Source organism: Tachysurus fulvidraco, chromosome 13, assembly GCF_022655615.1.
Source record: "Tachysurus fulvidraco isolate hzauxx_2018 chromosome 13, HZAU_PFXX_2.0, whole genome shotgun sequence".
Classification (NCBI taxonomy): Eukaryota; Metazoa; Chordata; class Actinopteri; order Siluriformes; family Bagridae; genus Tachysurus; species Tachysurus fulvidraco.
Genome location: NC_062530.1, coordinates 15407272 through 15424391, shown reverse-complemented (window position 1 = coordinate 15424391; position 17120 = coordinate 15407272). Strand labels below are relative to the sequence as shown.

The 17120-nt window shown below is 36.2% G+C and overlaps 1 protein-coding gene across 8 annotated transcripts in view; it reads left to right on the top strand.

The window, feature by feature from the left end:
- LOC113652474 (hydrocephalus-inducing protein-like) overlaps nt 1-17120 on the top strand; it is a 74576-nt gene that overhangs the window by 17671 nt on the left and 39785 nt on the right. For all 8 annotated transcript variants that reach the window (XM_047822582.1, XM_047822579.1, XM_047822578.1 and 5 more), the window contains exons 19-31: nt 1518-1756; nt 1964-2240; nt 2543-2686; nt 4646-4789; nt 6548-6861; nt 11541-11814; nt 13259-13468; nt 13564-13704; nt 13937-14111; nt 14932-15062; nt 15726-15865; nt 15947-16083; nt 16197-16324. In XM_047822582.1, the coding sequence (XP_047678538.1) occupies nt 1518-1756; nt 1964-2240; nt 2543-2686; nt 4646-4789; nt 6548-6861; nt 11541-11814; nt 13259-13468; nt 13564-13704; nt 13937-14111; nt 14932-15062; nt 15726-15865; nt 15947-16083; nt 16197-16324 (2454 nt within the window). The remainder of the gene's footprint in view (nt 1-1517; nt 1757-1963; nt 2241-2542; nt 2687-4645; nt 4790-6547; nt 6862-11540; nt 11815-13258; nt 13469-13563; nt 13705-13936; nt 14112-14931; nt 15063-15725; nt 15866-15946; nt 16084-16196; nt 16325-17120) is intronic.

The window sequence follows — 17120 nt, the reverse complement described above, 5'->3', positions numbered from 1 at the left end:
TTATGTGGGCAAAAATGGCTTGTTGATGAGAGAGGTCAGATATGTTTATCTCCCCATATACAGCTAATAACCTGCATTCTGGTGAATCAAGGGGATTAATAAAGCATTTTTCAGCTTCAATGAATCACAAAATTTCTTGAATTACATTACAGGCCCTCAGAGGTATGGGCTTCCACCCAGAAAAAGGCACTGTAGTTTGTCAGAAGATTGCATTTTCTAATAACTGATGAATTACATTTTTTAATAAATACTTTTGTATATGTATCTGTAGCAGTCCCTTATACAATAGCAGTGTTAGGTGTTTGGGACTTGAGGTTCAAAGCAATCAATGGTCTTAACACTTGTGGACACTCTAACCCTAACTCTTTCGTGATGTGACGTTTCAAAAACGTCCACTAATTTAAACTCATAAAAATATATCAGATTAATATTTTTTAAAATTTTTTCGCATGAATTTGTTAATACTACATTTTTAAACAAAATACTTTTTATTACTAATTAATTAGTGATGTCACCAATTTTCATAAAATAAAAAAATGACTTATTTTTAATAAATAAAAAGTGAACTGGACTTCTTTTACCTTTTATTACAGTCTCGGATATGTCAAAGATGACTTATAACAGTGGCATTTCTGCATTGTTAGTTTTTGTGCAGCATTAGATTGAAATTATTTCTCCCTCATTTACATACCAGGGCTGTTTTTTCCACAGTGACATTATAATGCCATTATATCCATTTTTTCATTGCATGGCCATGACATAAAAAAACAAAACAAACAAACAAACAAAAAACATGCATTCTTGCTTATTTATGGTTTCCTCCACTGGGAAGAGGTAAAATTTGCAACTGTTTTCTATGGAGTTTTCTATGTTTACATGGAGTTCTGTCGAGTAATCAGACTCACCTACTCACCTGCACACATGTACACGCACACACACACACACACACACACACACACACACACACACACACACACACACACACACACACACGCAAACACACGCAAACACACGCACACTATAGTATACTGATATCCTCCATAGAACTCAATGTAAAAGCCTGAAAATAAGCTTTTCTTTGCACAGGGCTGTGTAATGGCACCACCTTTTGGTCAACAGTAAAAACTAATTTTACCTCTTCCCAGGGAACCATTAACAAGCAAAAATGCATGTTTTTTGAAAAAATTATTTATATTGGCAGTCAATGGGACCGCAAAAAGTAAATGAGGGAGAAAGAATTCAATCTGATGCTGCACAAAAACTAACAATGCAAAAATAATAATAAACTTTATTCAGTTCACTTTTTTAATATTAAAGATAATAAAAATGTGTATTTTATGCAAATGTCACTATTGTGATGTTTTGAATAGAACTGAGGTTGATTATCAGATTAATGCAAAAACATTGAAAAAATAATCTGATGTATTAATATGATGTATAAATTAATATGATGTATAAATGAGTTAAGTGTTTGTTAAATGAGTATGTTGTTATATTAACACATAGTTGTTTGGCAGGCTAAGAGTAACAGTCTATGGCGGGTGGAGCCAAAAGAAGGAGCGATTCCCCCAGAAGGGCAACTAGAACTGACAGTGGTGGCCTCTCTAGATGATACTTTGCCATTCCAGGATACATTGCAGCTGGCCATCCACAACAGCCAAACCCATTCAGTACCCTTGTTTGCTACGGGGAAGGGCACTACTATTGTCACTGATCGGCTCTTTGCACCCCATCTGGACCTTGGAACTCACTTTAGGTACATTGTGAAATGCAAACCTCAATTTGAAGAAAATAATATAATAAAATAAAAATATATATAATTATGTGGGAGAATTAATTAACTTCAATCTTAACCAAATACTCAAAGTTGAAGTTGGGAGACCAGCAGTGCTGTATTAGTTCAGTAGCAGAGACCAGAGTAATATACATTTGAAATAAACACCTTTGTGTTCCTACTGTGCAGCTCAGGTCCATGCCAGTATCACTTTAGGATCACCAACAAAGGTCAACGATTTCACAAGCTTTTCTGGACCAATGAAGGCTTTCCTCACTTCCACCGCAGAGGCGCACTTGCCACAAAAAACCAACCTCTCACTACTTCCAGTCAAGGCAAAGCCAGGAGTCCACTGGCACCTAAAACTTTGGGTGCTCCTGTCTTCTCTCTGACACCCACACGTTTGGAACTTGGTCCAGGTCACTCAGCTGACATGCTGCTGGAGGGCTTCTGTGATACACCAAGAGTAAAGCAGAAATTTTGTCTTACTATATACCATAATATTCTGAATGGATGAATTGCGCTTTAAGCCCCACACAGAGGTTACATTAACTGTATTTTTCCTACATTAATGCTCACAAATAAGTACATATTATATAGGTTATTTTTAGTTACTCAGTATGAATAAGGTGAATATGAATAAGGGGCACATCTCACAGCTTAGGCTTTGAATATTAAAAGTTTAAAGGAGTGTGTGTGTGTGTGTGTGTGTGTGTGTGTGTGTGTGTGTGTGTGTGTGTGTGTGTGTGTGTGTGTGTGTGTGTGTAGGTGACAAGAGAAAGGATGATATGCCATGCCTTCGTGGGGAATCAGAATGGGAAGGAACGCATCATGACAGTGGATATCACATGTCAATTCATTGCACCAATCCTAAATATCTCCCCTCAACAGCTCAACTTCTGTGTTAAAAAGGTTTGTATGCTCAACCTTGTGTATGTTACTCATAAAACACTCCTGCTAATTGTGTGCTCGTAAAACACTTTCTTTAACATTTTGTGGATCTTTTTATTATCATTGTTCATTGTTAAAATAAGGCCACAATTAGCACTAATCAGACTTCATTTGCATGCCATTTTTGTTATCCTAGTGAACTGAATCGCAGCTTCATGGTCTAAACATACTTGCATTTTGGCAATTACTCATTCCTCTGCGCTAGAATGTTTGCTTAGTCTGTAGATCAGATAATGGACATGAAAGTCAATAAATCAATTTTAAGGTCTATTCACTGCTAAAAATATTTTTAGAAGAGAACTGCAGTTCAGCAAATTAAAACAGATGGCTGACTGTGGACTGTCACTATTGGCTTTGCTATTGCTTTGGGCACAAGGTATAAAAAAAATTTTTGTTACTTGATGTAAATTTGTAATTGTTGGAAGTAAGCTACAGTGTAAACAAACAGACATACAGTATACAGTATGACTACTCCTCCAGTAGTGAAGAAGGCCTAAAGGACACACACACACACACACACACACACACACACACACACACACACACACACACACACACACACACACACACATACACACACAGAGCCACATGTGCGCAGCCTTCCACCTTTTCCCCATTGTGAGCTTCAGCTTTTGTGATTTCCATATATCTTCCTGATATTCTGGCAACCGCTTTCAAGTCCCATTGCCAGGCAGCTTTTTCAGAACTTAAAATGCATCTGTCCACGTGTTGAAAGCTCCAGCATAAGGGACTGGAAGTCTAAAGCAATTAAGGAGAAGCAAAGGGGAAGAGAAGGCAGATGTTGTATTTTCTACAAATTGGCCCCAATCTTACAAAACTAGTAGCAGTCTAGAACAGGGGTGGCCAACCAGTCAGAGACCAAGAGCCACATTTTTTACTGTGTTACCGCATAGAGCCACAACATACACATGGGCACACCTGATCACATTTTTTTCCCTGCCATTTTGAGAGCGAACCTGACACAAATTGTTTACTCAAATGTTTTTGCTCCTACTGGGAAACTTTGAGGTATTTTCATCTCACTCACATTTGTCGAAAGTACCATATTAAACTCAAGCGAAGCAAACAGGAATATTAAAAAGACACAAATACAAACTCTGATATGAATGTAAGAGCCGCATGAAACCGGGCAAAGAGCTGCGTGCAGCTCAGGAGCTGCGGGTTGGCCACCCCTGGTCTAGAACATATTATTATTGTGAGTAGTGACAGAGATTCCCATAAATATAGTCTCTGCCAAATACAAGTGATCTCCTATGATTCACAATAGGTCTAGCAATAGATTTAGCTGTTAAAAAGCAATTACAGATGTAATACAATAGCTGATATACATAAAAAGAAATAAAAGGATAAAAAGCAATATAATAAAACAGACTTAAACAAGTTGTTCCACAAATGGAATGGATGAACATATTTCAATACTATTTGCTTGTTAGGTTATGTTTGCTAGCTGCAGTTGTCAGTATTTTTAATATTGTGAATATTGTGTTAATATAATTTTTTCACATTTCTTAAAGCTGGATTATATATAGTGAAGTTAGATTATGTTCTGCTAAAGCCTTATATTTTATTTGTAGACTTTTTTGATAAAACTTATATAAATAAAATCATATGCTATTGTAATTTATTATGTTTATGCTTTCTTTATGATCTTCTGGACAAGATAAATAAAGAAGGACTACTTATTTATTTTTGTGAGCTCTTAGATGGTTCTTGCCCTCTACATTGCTATATCTTATTTGTTCCATATTTAATTTGTATATGTATCTTGTATTATATAATTCTTTTCCAAAATCTTGAAACTGTTGGAAATATTGTCTCTTCTCAATATTTTGCGTGGTTGAGTTTTACACTGATTTTGTGTGTTTGTTGAGTTTGATGGGCTTGTTCTATGTCCTCCAGGTTCCAGGCATGCCCCTTGTGCCTCTGTATGAAAAGCTTTATCTGAAGAATGTCTCCATGTTGGCTCTCTCTCTGGAGCTTACCCTGGGTGAGCCATTTGGTCTCTGTGACTGTAGCAGTGACGACTCATTCACCTTCTCAAAGGTACACAAAGAGTTCTTTGGCAGGGATGGCAACTTTTAGGAAGGATGTGGTGGGATATTATTAGAAATGCTTATTTTTGCATGCATTTGAACTGAGGACCCAAAAAAATAAATGAGGTGGTTATTACCATATTATTGTCAAGAAGTTTACTGTGTAAGTACCTTGCATTGGTAGAGACCTTTTCAGTAGTCACTGTCACTATTAAAAATCATTATATTTACCAACAAACACGTGTACTGTTTGTTGTGACTAAGCAAATTTTGAAGAATGTAATGTTTCCAAGGTCAAAACGTTCATGAAGACAATGTAAAAAAAGCTCACCATATCAATACTCAGAAAAATTATTTATGTCTTCTCACAGTCCATGGTCCATTTATCCTTGTCACAAGTACAAATGTTAGACTGTACAGACAAAAATAAATAATAATGTAAAATAATAATAATAATTTTCTCACTCAGTGCCATATAGTGCATTGCATTACAGGCAAACTAACCCTTGAAAAGTTATCTGAAGCTCGTAAAAGCTTAAAAAATATACACAAATTCACATACCACTGTCTTTTTAGTTATTTCTAATTATTTCTGGGTTTTGTTTCCACTACCAAATCAAGTTTGGCTGTAGTACAGGCATAAACCTTTCTTCCCATCATCACATTAAACCCGGAGACGTTGTGATAAAATACTTAACATGTGGGAGAAGTAAAAATATTTGCTAGACATAGAAACTTTTAAAACTTGTAAAGAGCATGAGAAAAATTCATCCCAGAATGCAATGTGTCTACACTATGATACTGTATTAAGGATGAAGCAGGATTAAGAAAAAAAAATGCCTGCTGTATATTTACAGCCATTCTGTAAAAACAGCATAGTACTGTTTAAATGTGCTGCTAGAAATCACCTGTAAATTTACAGATAAATGTTACAGTGCATAGTTTCAGTACAGCGTGCACGTGCAGATTTTTATTTAGAATGCTTTTTGCTATTATAATGACCAATTTTCTTGAAAGGATTTTGGACTGTGGCTGTATGGATTTGTGCCCGTTTTACAACAAAAACATTAGTGAGGTCAGACTCTGATTCTGGACAAGACTTGTGAGACACAAAGAGACAGTGATCAATGATGTTGGGCTCAAGACTCTGTGCCAGCCACTCAACTTCTTATACTGCACCAACCTTGCTTTGTGTTGTCCCTTAATTTATGTTTTCATTGAAGGGAAATTGTAATTTTACAGTATTAAAGGCAATCTAAACAGTTCTGTGAAGTGCAGGTGTTCACATACTTTGGCCAAATTGTGTTTGTTTTGATTAATATTAATATGTGTGACTACATTCACAAACAGGCTCTGATCCATAAAAAGACTGTTGTTTCAACAGCTTCATGGGAATTCAAATGGACAATATAATGTGAATCAAATACAGTTGAATAACAAGTTACACAAAGTGGCCATGGTAGTGCAGAATGTAATGTTGCTGCCTCACAGATGCGGTCTCACAGTTTCAGTGTCCACAGATCCTTAGTTCAGGAGTTTCATTTTCTGCTTTTGTCAGTGGGGGTTCTCTTTTATTTGTAGGCCACTAAATATCTCTTGGGTGTGAATGTGCATTTGTAATGATTTTTTATTAGATATTTTTAGGTTTTGTGAAAGTGTGAGATAAGACCCAGAAGTGTGTCTTAAGCTAACTAACAAATATGGGCAATTACACTATATATGACTATTAATATTTTCTCCCTTGTTTCTCCTGGGTTGGTGTATGTAGAGTCTGGTGATGGGTATTGGTGCTGAAGCAGAGATCTGGGTGCGCTTCAATCCTCTTTACCAGCTAGATTTAGTGAGCCGTGTGGCTGAGGAAGTGCTGGAAGTGAGCTACAGTGGGCATCCTCAGCGGGACACCGTGGCTCTGCGAGGAGAGGTACACTTTCCCAACCTGCACTTCTCAAGTCATGTGTTGGACTTTGGCTGCATCCTCAACTGCACAGAGGTACAGAAGCAGCTTACCATGACTAACTCCAGCTCACTCCCTGTTATCTACCACTGGGCTTTTATTCTGGATCAAAAGCATTACCCCATCAGGTAAAGACATTTTTCATGGTTATATAAGAATAATGCTACAAAAATAGCTAATGTAACTCATAATGAAAAAACCCTCTAATTTGCACTAAGCAAAAATTCTTCTAATATTATAGAATTGTCCAGAACAAGCTTCCCAATAAGTTAATTATTGCTCAAAATATTGAAATCTAATAGATTTCACATTATGAAAGACAGCATTATGCAAATCAGTCAATTTTTTTTTTTTTTTTACAGTGTTAGCTGCATTAGCATTTGTTTGACCTTATGTTTATATGTGTCCTTCTGATTATATCTAACTTTCTAGCATCAAGCAGAAAATAACATAGCTACTGGTCCATCAATAAAATATAGTTTATAAGGTGATTTATCGGGTTTCTTGTAATTTGTCCGTTATATATGGTATTTAAGGGACAAATATGGCACATTTTGTGATGTGTACAGCACTATGAGGTGTATTAGCATATACATAAAATTTACTCATTGCAGAAACTTGCAGGTATACACTATCACAACCATGCAGGTAGAACAATCAACATTCAGAAATTTAGTCATACATGTTTCTTCTCTTAACCAAGGACAAGTGGACACAGCCAATTCTCTAGTCCCCCTGTTTCTCTAATACCTTCCAAAAGTCTAGTATACTTGTATTATTGCTGTAAGTTAGTTTATTTTCTAAACAGTATTTCTTATAACCTAGCCAGTGACAGTCCTCAGTTTAGTGCATCCTGCCCATTTTACCACAGCACATAAAATCTGTCTCTTCACACATTTCTCATTATTCCCAGAGGATCACATTCTTGATGACCTTTGCCCTTCCCAGTGCAGTGCTCAGCATTTCCTTGACCCTTGATCCTCTATGAGGAAATGTACATCACTTTTGATAAAAGCTAGTATCAAATCCCGTCAGTCATCATAAGTCATTAGTAAAGACTGAAGATTCTGCCACAGATAAATAAGCTTTGATGACCTTATTTGAAAATGAAGCCTTTCCTACGCTGATGTTATGTTGTACTTTCGTCATTTCTTTTATCGTCATTACTTTTACACACACTCATACGTAGTGGCTGCCCACAACAGCATACAAAGCACAAAGTGTCACTTGTCAATAGGGGGCCAGGTGAAGGCTGCATGGACTACAGTATTTATAGTTTTTAAATTGTACTTCAGCAGCTGCCATTTCCCATCTCAAGCAAATCAATAGCATGCTCCATGGGAGTAGATTGCTGGCTAGTGAAAATTAATCACTCTTCCACCCTTTCTCAGCTACCCATCAGCAAAACCATCTAATAAAGGCCGACCTTTCCTACCAAGTGTTCAGCATTGTCTTGCCTGCTAATTAAAAGCCTTTTGGTAATTAAAGCAGCATTCCACTGAGGTGTGGGTCTCTGCCTGACATGCAGACAGCCCTTGCTGATAAATGTGGATTTGGTCAGATTTATGTAACTCACATCCAGTGGTGTAGTCTACGTGATACGCAGGTATACGCCGTATACCCACTAGGAAAGGCCAAGGATTTCCGTATACCCATTTAAAAAGCGTGAGGATACGCAACAATATCATTTTGTGCCAGAACTTTTATTCAGAAATTCACCCCACACTGTGTTGTGAACACAGACTGTGGTTGCGATTGCGAATCACTAATGTTTTTGGACCATTGGGGCTTCCGTGGCCTGTGACCTGATCTGACGTCACCTACCAAGGAGGAAAATGAGTTGCTTGGTGGTTTTTTTTGGCGCATTACTTAGAAATTATCTAAGTAATGTAAAAGAAGATATGAAACAAAAGCAGACTCAAACTACACTCTGTGTGAGTGTTTTTGGAAGCCTGTGCTTAAAGCTACAGCAGCTTCGGGTGACATTTCACCCACAGCCCGAGTACAAATGTATTTGGAAAGCTTTGTAAACTACCAGTTTACAAAGCTTTCCAAATACATTTGTACTCGGAAATGAAAATTGTGTTATTTTTCAAAATATCATCTTTTGTGTTAAACAGAAGAAACTCATTTGAAGCCATTTTTGGGTCTTTTGACTTGATTTTTTGGTGAAAGCCAAGACATGTGGCTATGACCCTCAGTTGTTATTTGGTTCCTAACATGTTCCAGAGAAATAAGATTTTTATCAGTTTATCAGGTAAACAACTCAGGCGGAAATCAAAACCTTCCATTCTAGCCTCTGTAACTTTGTTCCAGAAAGGCCTAGAACCAATCTGAAACTATCTGATACAACCACTTGTATCTGAAACTAGATAATCTCTTCTTTCCAATGAGACCAGGCTTACCCCTTTAGGTGGTAGCTGTACCACTTTTTGTTGGGTAGGTCATGTAGGCAAAAAACCTGCAAAAAGGGGGCGAGGTCCTGAACAGGTTAAAAAGTACTTGTATGTTTAAAGACTTTAATTAAATGATGGTTCTTAAAAAACAAGACTAGAAGTGTGCATCAGGTCTGGGATCTTGCTGCACCCAACAAAAAAGTTGTTGGAATGTGTAGTTGTTACTTTTCCTTTTTACTCAGGAGCAGGCACTCAGATGAAACTTGTGAGACAAGAAAAGGCCACATTTATTATGCAAGTGTATTGGGTGCTGCATGTGATGTGCATTTGTGATGCATTTGTTGCTACTTTATGCTGGGCAGAGCATGAATAAAGAATTTCTTTAGCATTAGCTTTCACAAAACCTCAAATGTGATGCATTTGTTGCTACTTTATGCTGGGCAGAGCATGAATAAAGAATTTCTTGAATTTATATGTCATATAGAACCAATTCAGGTTGTCAGAAAATATCATATATAGGTACAAATATGAATATGTGCAGGGGTGGGTTGGGTTGTCTCAACTTTCTGACTTTCTGGACTGGTCATGGGGTATTCTGATAAACTGTCTGGGGTAGTGGGCAGGGTTGATCAGAACTGAGAAAAAAAATCCTATTTACACGTCTAGTCTAGGCTTCCCAGGCTTAATTAGACATCAAAATGTATGCGTTTTAATATTAATGATTTGCATTCAACATTCATTCATTCATTCATTCATTCATTCATTCATTCATTCATTCATTCATTCATTTTTACTAACCGCTTTTTATCCTGGTCAGAGTCTGAATCTGGAACCTATCCTCTTAACATTTGGTGTTAGGCAGGACTACACCCTCATTAGGCATATTCCCAATACTTAAGGCCTGTATATCTGGGTTGGGAAGGAATGAGAAAGCCAGAGAACCTGGAGAAACAAAGATATAGATAGAATATGCAAAACTCTGCAAAGTGATTAATGCATGTGACGAGAATATGCGAGTACAAAATGCTACACACTAGGAGCTATGCTTAGTGGAAGTATTTGCTGTGGATACAGAGGCTCCTGGTGTAATTAGACTAAGCTGAACCAATAAAAGAGCATAAACAATTGCAGCGGGAAAAGCTGGATTGTGCATCGTTTAAAATTTGATTTGTTGAAATGCAAGAAGATAAAGTCTTATGGATACTTGCCTTATAAAAAAAAGAATAAAAAAGAGTAAACGAGTAAAAACGAGGTAAACATTTATAATTTATTTTAAATAACTTTCCCTTGGCATGAGGCAAGTGTCTATTGCACATGCTGTCTTTCACATTTCAGTCGATTGCTGCTTTGAACAATACATTAAAATACCTCATATAACTGCTGCTATTATATTAAGTGTTCATTCCAGTATTTCTGCACATGCAATATAGAACATACAGTATGTACACTGGTTGGCACTACTTTTTTGTATTGTCTTTTGTGTATTGTTTTTTGTGTAATGTCTTGTATTGTTTGTTTGCATGGATTGTCTTTTTAAATCTTTTGTCTTGCACTATTTGCACCAGGTTGCACAGATACAATTTATGTGGCTACGATTAATTTACTTAATTCTTTAGATCTGTCTTTGTTTTATGTATCACCATGGTCCTGGTGAACCGTTGTCTCATTTCATTGTGTACTGCAAGTTATACTGTATATGGTTAAAATGACAAAAGCTTCGTGACTTGACTATGAAGTTCATTCCATATACAACACTGCCCCCTGTTGCTTTCTCACAAATGAGCCTAGCACTGTTCCTTTCCCAGTACACTATAAGTACACTATAACTCCTGTTTTTGTAATAATAGTGCATGCTCGAAAACATTAGTACGCATGGTACCCTGGTGCATAGAAACACAATACAGTGAACAATATGGTTGTTTTTTAAATTAATACATTAAAAATTAATTACTTGTGTTGCCTTATCCAATGAAATAAAGTGTGCCTAAGAGCATTTCCATCATTTTCATGACAATTGGATTTTACCTCGGTTAAATTTCACAATATGCCAGTGGTAGACAAACCTCCTGGTATGACAAATCTGAGATCTAGATAGACTGTGCTTTTTGTTGTTCTTCTCCAACACTGGGACTCCACACACCTCCTGTGGCTCTTTGACAGCACACTGCCCCAGTCAGTGAGGGATGGATCCTTCTTAACTGTTTCTGTCACTTATGGGTCACCAGACCAAATGAATTCTCTTGTCAATTATCTGCATTGTTGTCAGAATTAGCTTTTAGAGATAGAAATGTTCAAAGTAGACAGCATGGCCACTGATGTACATTCCACCCATATCAAGAGGTCAAACTAGTTTATTCGTATAGTGTTATAAGTCATTAAAATACTTCTTGTTTCAAATATGATGTTTTTAGGCAGAGTAGAATCTCTAACACTCCACAAGAAGAAGAGAGGAAAAATAAGAAGATAAACCCAGATTATGGTACTAATGAGCAAAGAGGAGCAAAGGAGCAACTTACAAATTCTGGGCTGAACATTCTTGGATCAGTAGGGCCACATACATGCAGCTCTATTCTACCGGGACAGATCAGTAAAGCATCTATAGCACAGAAGCCGACAGGGTTAGAACTGGACATCAGCACAGCCATCATAACAGGCAGAGAGACATCAAGTATAAGTGTGGAAGAGGTAAATATTATTTATTTGTTATTTCTTTTTATTTCTGTGAATTTGTTGCATTTCTTTACAATGTACAGTATGTACAGTATGTTAGTTGTTTGTTCGGCAGATGTTCCAATTCTTGCACAGTTGCTCTTTTTTGACCAAATATTATAATACTTGCACTGGTATGAATGAAGAGGCACAAGAGGTGCATTTATTTGCTGGGAGACTATTATTTTTAACCACGTTTTGGTCCAAAATTGAGCTTACATTACCATCTTAAGGTTTAAACTTAAGGTTTAAGAATTCGGTTCCATTTCCTACAGCCAGAATTTGTGGATATTTATTATTTTCTAAATAAAAACAATTTTTTTTAACTGATTATGTTCCATAAAATTCCCTCTAAAAGTGTTGTTACTAAAAAACAATAATGTATTAGAACGAGCACATTAACATAAACCTGAGATTTGCTTTTCAGTTAATTATGTGTTATACTGTTTTAAATAATTACAAAAAGTGTCGTATATAAAGATACAATAGACTGTATTATTTTATAGACTGCATTGTATTTTAAGTGACTAATAATAATAAAGTTTACTAAAACCAAAATGAACCAAACCCCTTCTATAATTATGCAGCACTTTTCCAGGATACTGCATGCAAATATACTTTATGCCACACCCACAAGTATCAGTGGCCCTAAATATACAGTATACTGTATATATTACTGTAACTAAAATCGTGATGAAGTAAAAATGTTCAATTCAATTCATTTCAAGTTTATTTGTACATTATAGCGCATTTTTACAATGGGCTTCGTCTCAAAGCAGCTTTACAGAACATAAACATAGAACAGAAGTTAAACATAAGGAGAGAAAAAAAGAATTAATATAGTAAAAAATTAAGATATATATAGTTCACAGTGTGTAAGTATGTATGTATGTATGTATGTATGTATGTATTTATTTATCCCCAATGAGCAAGTCTGAGGTGACTCAGGCAGCAGTGGCAAGGAAAAACTCCCTTAAATTGGTAAGGAAGAAACCTTGAGAGAACCGGACTCAAAGGGGAACACATTCTCATATGGGTGGAACTGGGGGTGAGATTACAGTACAAATATACAGTCAAACAAGTGTTGAATTGGTGTAAAGATCACATGGAGTTCAGATCTCCTCTTGGTATCATAGAGTCCAACTGGAGCTGGTAGATCTGTAGATTTTGTCTCAGGATTTTCATAGAGTCAGCCTCATCTCAGTGGAGGTCCAAAGTCTTCATTGCATGGAAGACGATCGGAGCTGGTACAATGTCTGGATGCCTCAGGATGGGTAGAAAGAGAGAAGCAGTGTAGAGGGATTAACATATTTCTATTGTTCATATTTGCTAATGTTTGCTATTGACTATTGCTATTAACATATTTGCTAATGTTCACGTCTATCATTCTCTCTTCTTTCTGTTCCTTGCTTTCTCTCAGATATTTGACATTATGCCAGTTTATGGAGTTCTGCAGCCTGGTGAGATGCAACAGGTGACATTCAAATTCTTTGGCCATGCTGACATCAGTGCTCAAGTCCTGGCTGTGTGCGTGGTGGAGGAAGGCCCAACATATGAGATTGCCCTCAAAGGGGAAGCTTCGCTGATCACCTACACCTTGGATACAACTGAGATCGACTTTGGTCCTCAGGTAGATATCTTTTATAGTATACAAGCATAGATGTGTTTTGTAATGATGTAAGTTTTAAACGAGTCAAAATGTTTAAATTCTTCTTTTTTTTTAAGTTATTTGACAATGTGGCTGAAGCAGAGATCATTTTGAGAAACACCGGAAAGGTGGGTTTTGACTTCAGTTTTCTGCTGGAGGATCAGCATGTGTCCCCAAAAGACACCTTACCTGGACAACCCCTTGTTATTCCCAGCACGGTAAGATGCTGCATTCTATCACTATGCATCAGAAAATGTTCTACAATATATATTTTATTAGAAGTATTACATCAATATTAAAGTGCTTTTTTCCTGGCATACTGTTTAAGAGCGTGCTATATTCATTGTTATATTATTGTTTCATAGTATTTTGTACTATAAATAATTTTTATATTATATGATGTCTAATATATAATTCCTGCTTGTGTGCTTTGGCATATCTTGTCTTAAGGGCCACATAAGGGCATATGAGGACATGAAAGCTTCTGTGTACTTTCTTCCTGGAATCCCAGAGGTTTTTAAGAAGGTGTTCCAACTACAGGTTGCCTTCTTTGAGCCAAAAAGCATTACAATTATGGGAGAGGGCATCTTTCCTAGAGTGTGCCTGGACCTACCTAGAGACCTAAGTAAGAGCTTATTATTCAATAATGCACATAAATGTTCGTTTAAAGGTACCTTTACCTTTTTACCTGGAGTTAACTTAGGACATTTGTGAAGATTTAAATGTAATGAAGGTAATGATGGTGTACAGCCATTATTTATTTTACTTGATAAATTTTTCAACCTATTTTTATTCTGCAGAATGTAACAGTCTATGTTTGTTACTGTATAGTTAAGAAATTCTACTGATTTTTTTTTTACTTAATATTTAAATAGAAATTAAATGTTGATTATTACACTGATTTATCACTACCTACAAAATTTGAAAACTGTTCAGATAGTTAGCATAATGGGCTGTACCTTGTCAGGCAAGTTGCCTCATAATCAATGTACTTACTAAATAGTCATGAATAGCTAAAATATTTATACTGTATTGTGAATATTGAAATACTTGCCCAAACCTGCAGCAGTAATTGTTTGACGTAATCTGTCGAACATACCTGCAAGTTAAACTTACAGAAATCAGTGACCCAGAGAAATGTCAATGAATGTTTTTTTACTTACTTTTCATTTTAATTGCTTTACATTTTTCTATTTTCCATTTCAAACTGGTAGGGAAAGTGATAAGGTCTCTGCACACGAATGGAAAGAGCTTCTACATATATGAAGTGAAGAACACAATTTATATGTAAAACACAATTGACTACAACAGTAGCAAAATAATTAGTTTTTTAAATATAAGATTATCAAGAAGCTATGACTTTTGATTTACCTGTCCCTCTTAACAATTAAGTTGACACAACAATAAACATTAACCGGAACCCTAATTTTGTGTCTTTTTTATAGATGAAGAACAATATAGCTCAGTGCTGAAGCAGGCAAAGGAAGCAGTTGAAAGTGAATCTCAAAGAGAAGACATTCTAAGCAGACCTGGTACAGGGTTTGGTGAGACGTATGAAGTGGACTATATTCCTACAGTAAGTCCACATTCGAACACTGGAGACAAAGCTCACTTTCTAGTTATTTTCAAGGATTATCAATTATACCTGTATGATCCTGCAAATTTATCTGTCTTACTGATTTACTGAACCTACCAATAAGAAGTGTATTTATTGTTAAGTGTGCTCAGAAATGTTTGCATTATTTTGTATTTATAAATTATTATATACTTGTATATTTTATATAATTTTGCTTCTGCTGAAATTTACTGCTATGTACATCAACTGCCCTCTTTATGAGGATCATCTGTACACTTGCACTTTTATGCAATTATTCAGTCAGTCAGTCATATGGCATCAATACAATCAACCTTACCTGCCCTAGATAGCAATTGTGTGATCCTTTCCACTATAAACAAAAAACAAGCTATGTAGCTGACAACAACATCAACAAGAAAACACACTACAGATTTCAGGATGTAGTCATTTTTTTATCATGAAGCATTCCAGGTGGGGAAAAATGCCGAAACTCCATGTACTTACTGTACATACTGAAATCTCTCTTTACTGACACCCAAGATAATTTGTTTTGTTTACAAGACCACACAATTGTTATTTAAGCCATGAAAAATAAAAGGACAGTTAAAACAAGGTGTACTTTCTTTTCCCCATGACTGCAAATGTTTGTGTGCACATGTGCAGTATGATGCGCTGCTGCATATGGAGGTTGAGAGGCTCCTAGTCACGGAAAACTCTATAGCCACTGAGAAATCCCAAAGAGACTCTGTACAAAGTGAAAAGCTTGGATCTATTTCTAGCATGTGGCGCAAAAAGCTCAGCAGGTAACATCACATAATATAATAATTAAAGATATTATCTTTCATTAAAGAGAAACATATTTTCATAATATACCATTCTGACAGGTTTATTTTGCCTGAGTACATTCTGGACTTTGGTCATGTGATTCGCGGCACTGTGTCTACTCATATTGTAAAAGTGACAAACAGTGGGCCTCTTCCAGTGTCCTTCAGAGCTGAACAACGTTCTCTGGCAGGCACAGGTTGGTTTCTGCAAATTATTGCTTTTGATTATATACGCTCAAAAACTAAACTTTTTCTGATTGAGTGATTTTTATAAAACAACGTATAAAACAGTAGGTTATTCTGTTCTCAGGATTTAGTACAGAGTTGGACAGGGTGAAGAATCTGCCCTACTGTGAGACAGAGACATTTGAGGTGAAGTTTGATCCACAAGGTGCAAATCTAGAGCTTGGTGAGATGAGCACTGTATTGTCTATACAGGTAGGTTTGCCATAGTGTTTAAGGGCATTGATCTATAGGGGTGAACAAATGTAATTCATGGATTTCAAGAACTTTATTGTAATGACCTCACTGCCATACACAAAATCAATCACATTATGAATATTATTGGTTTTATTTATTCAACTCCAGTGATGCATTTTGAGATACTATTATGAAGGAATACACTTCTAGCTTTTCCTTCTGCAAAATACTTAACTTTGATGAAACTGAAATAATATAATCATGGAAGGCTTAGTATCTAGCTTATGGTATTTAAAAAAAATCAAGAAGTTCTATAAGAAAAATGTACCAATAACAGTACTGCTATGAAGGACCTAAGCTCTGTCATTAATAATGCCGTCTTTAATTCCTATCATAGTCCTCCATAGTTTATGGTGGGATATTAAACCATTCTTACAGAAGACAACTTTTTCTGCCATGAAGGCAGGATCTGCTTCTCTGCCTATGCCCAAAAATGTCCCCTCAAGTTTCAGCTTGGTAATGAATATACTGAATGGATATGGAGTACTTAGGGTTTCCAATTGATGTAAAAGGAAATACAGTGCAAACTGACTCATCAGTCTTAATTACATTCATTACTCAACATGAGTATTGGGCATTGTGTTTTTTACACCATTATTATTCATTTTCTGATAGGGGTCTTTGATGTAGATGATGTTATTTTTCCTTGTTTGACAGCCACCACCGTGAAGTTTGACAGTGCTCCCCTTGAAATTTTAGATAATTGGCTGTTGCTTTTGAGACTGATGGAAAGAAGAAATCTTTTATTCCTATG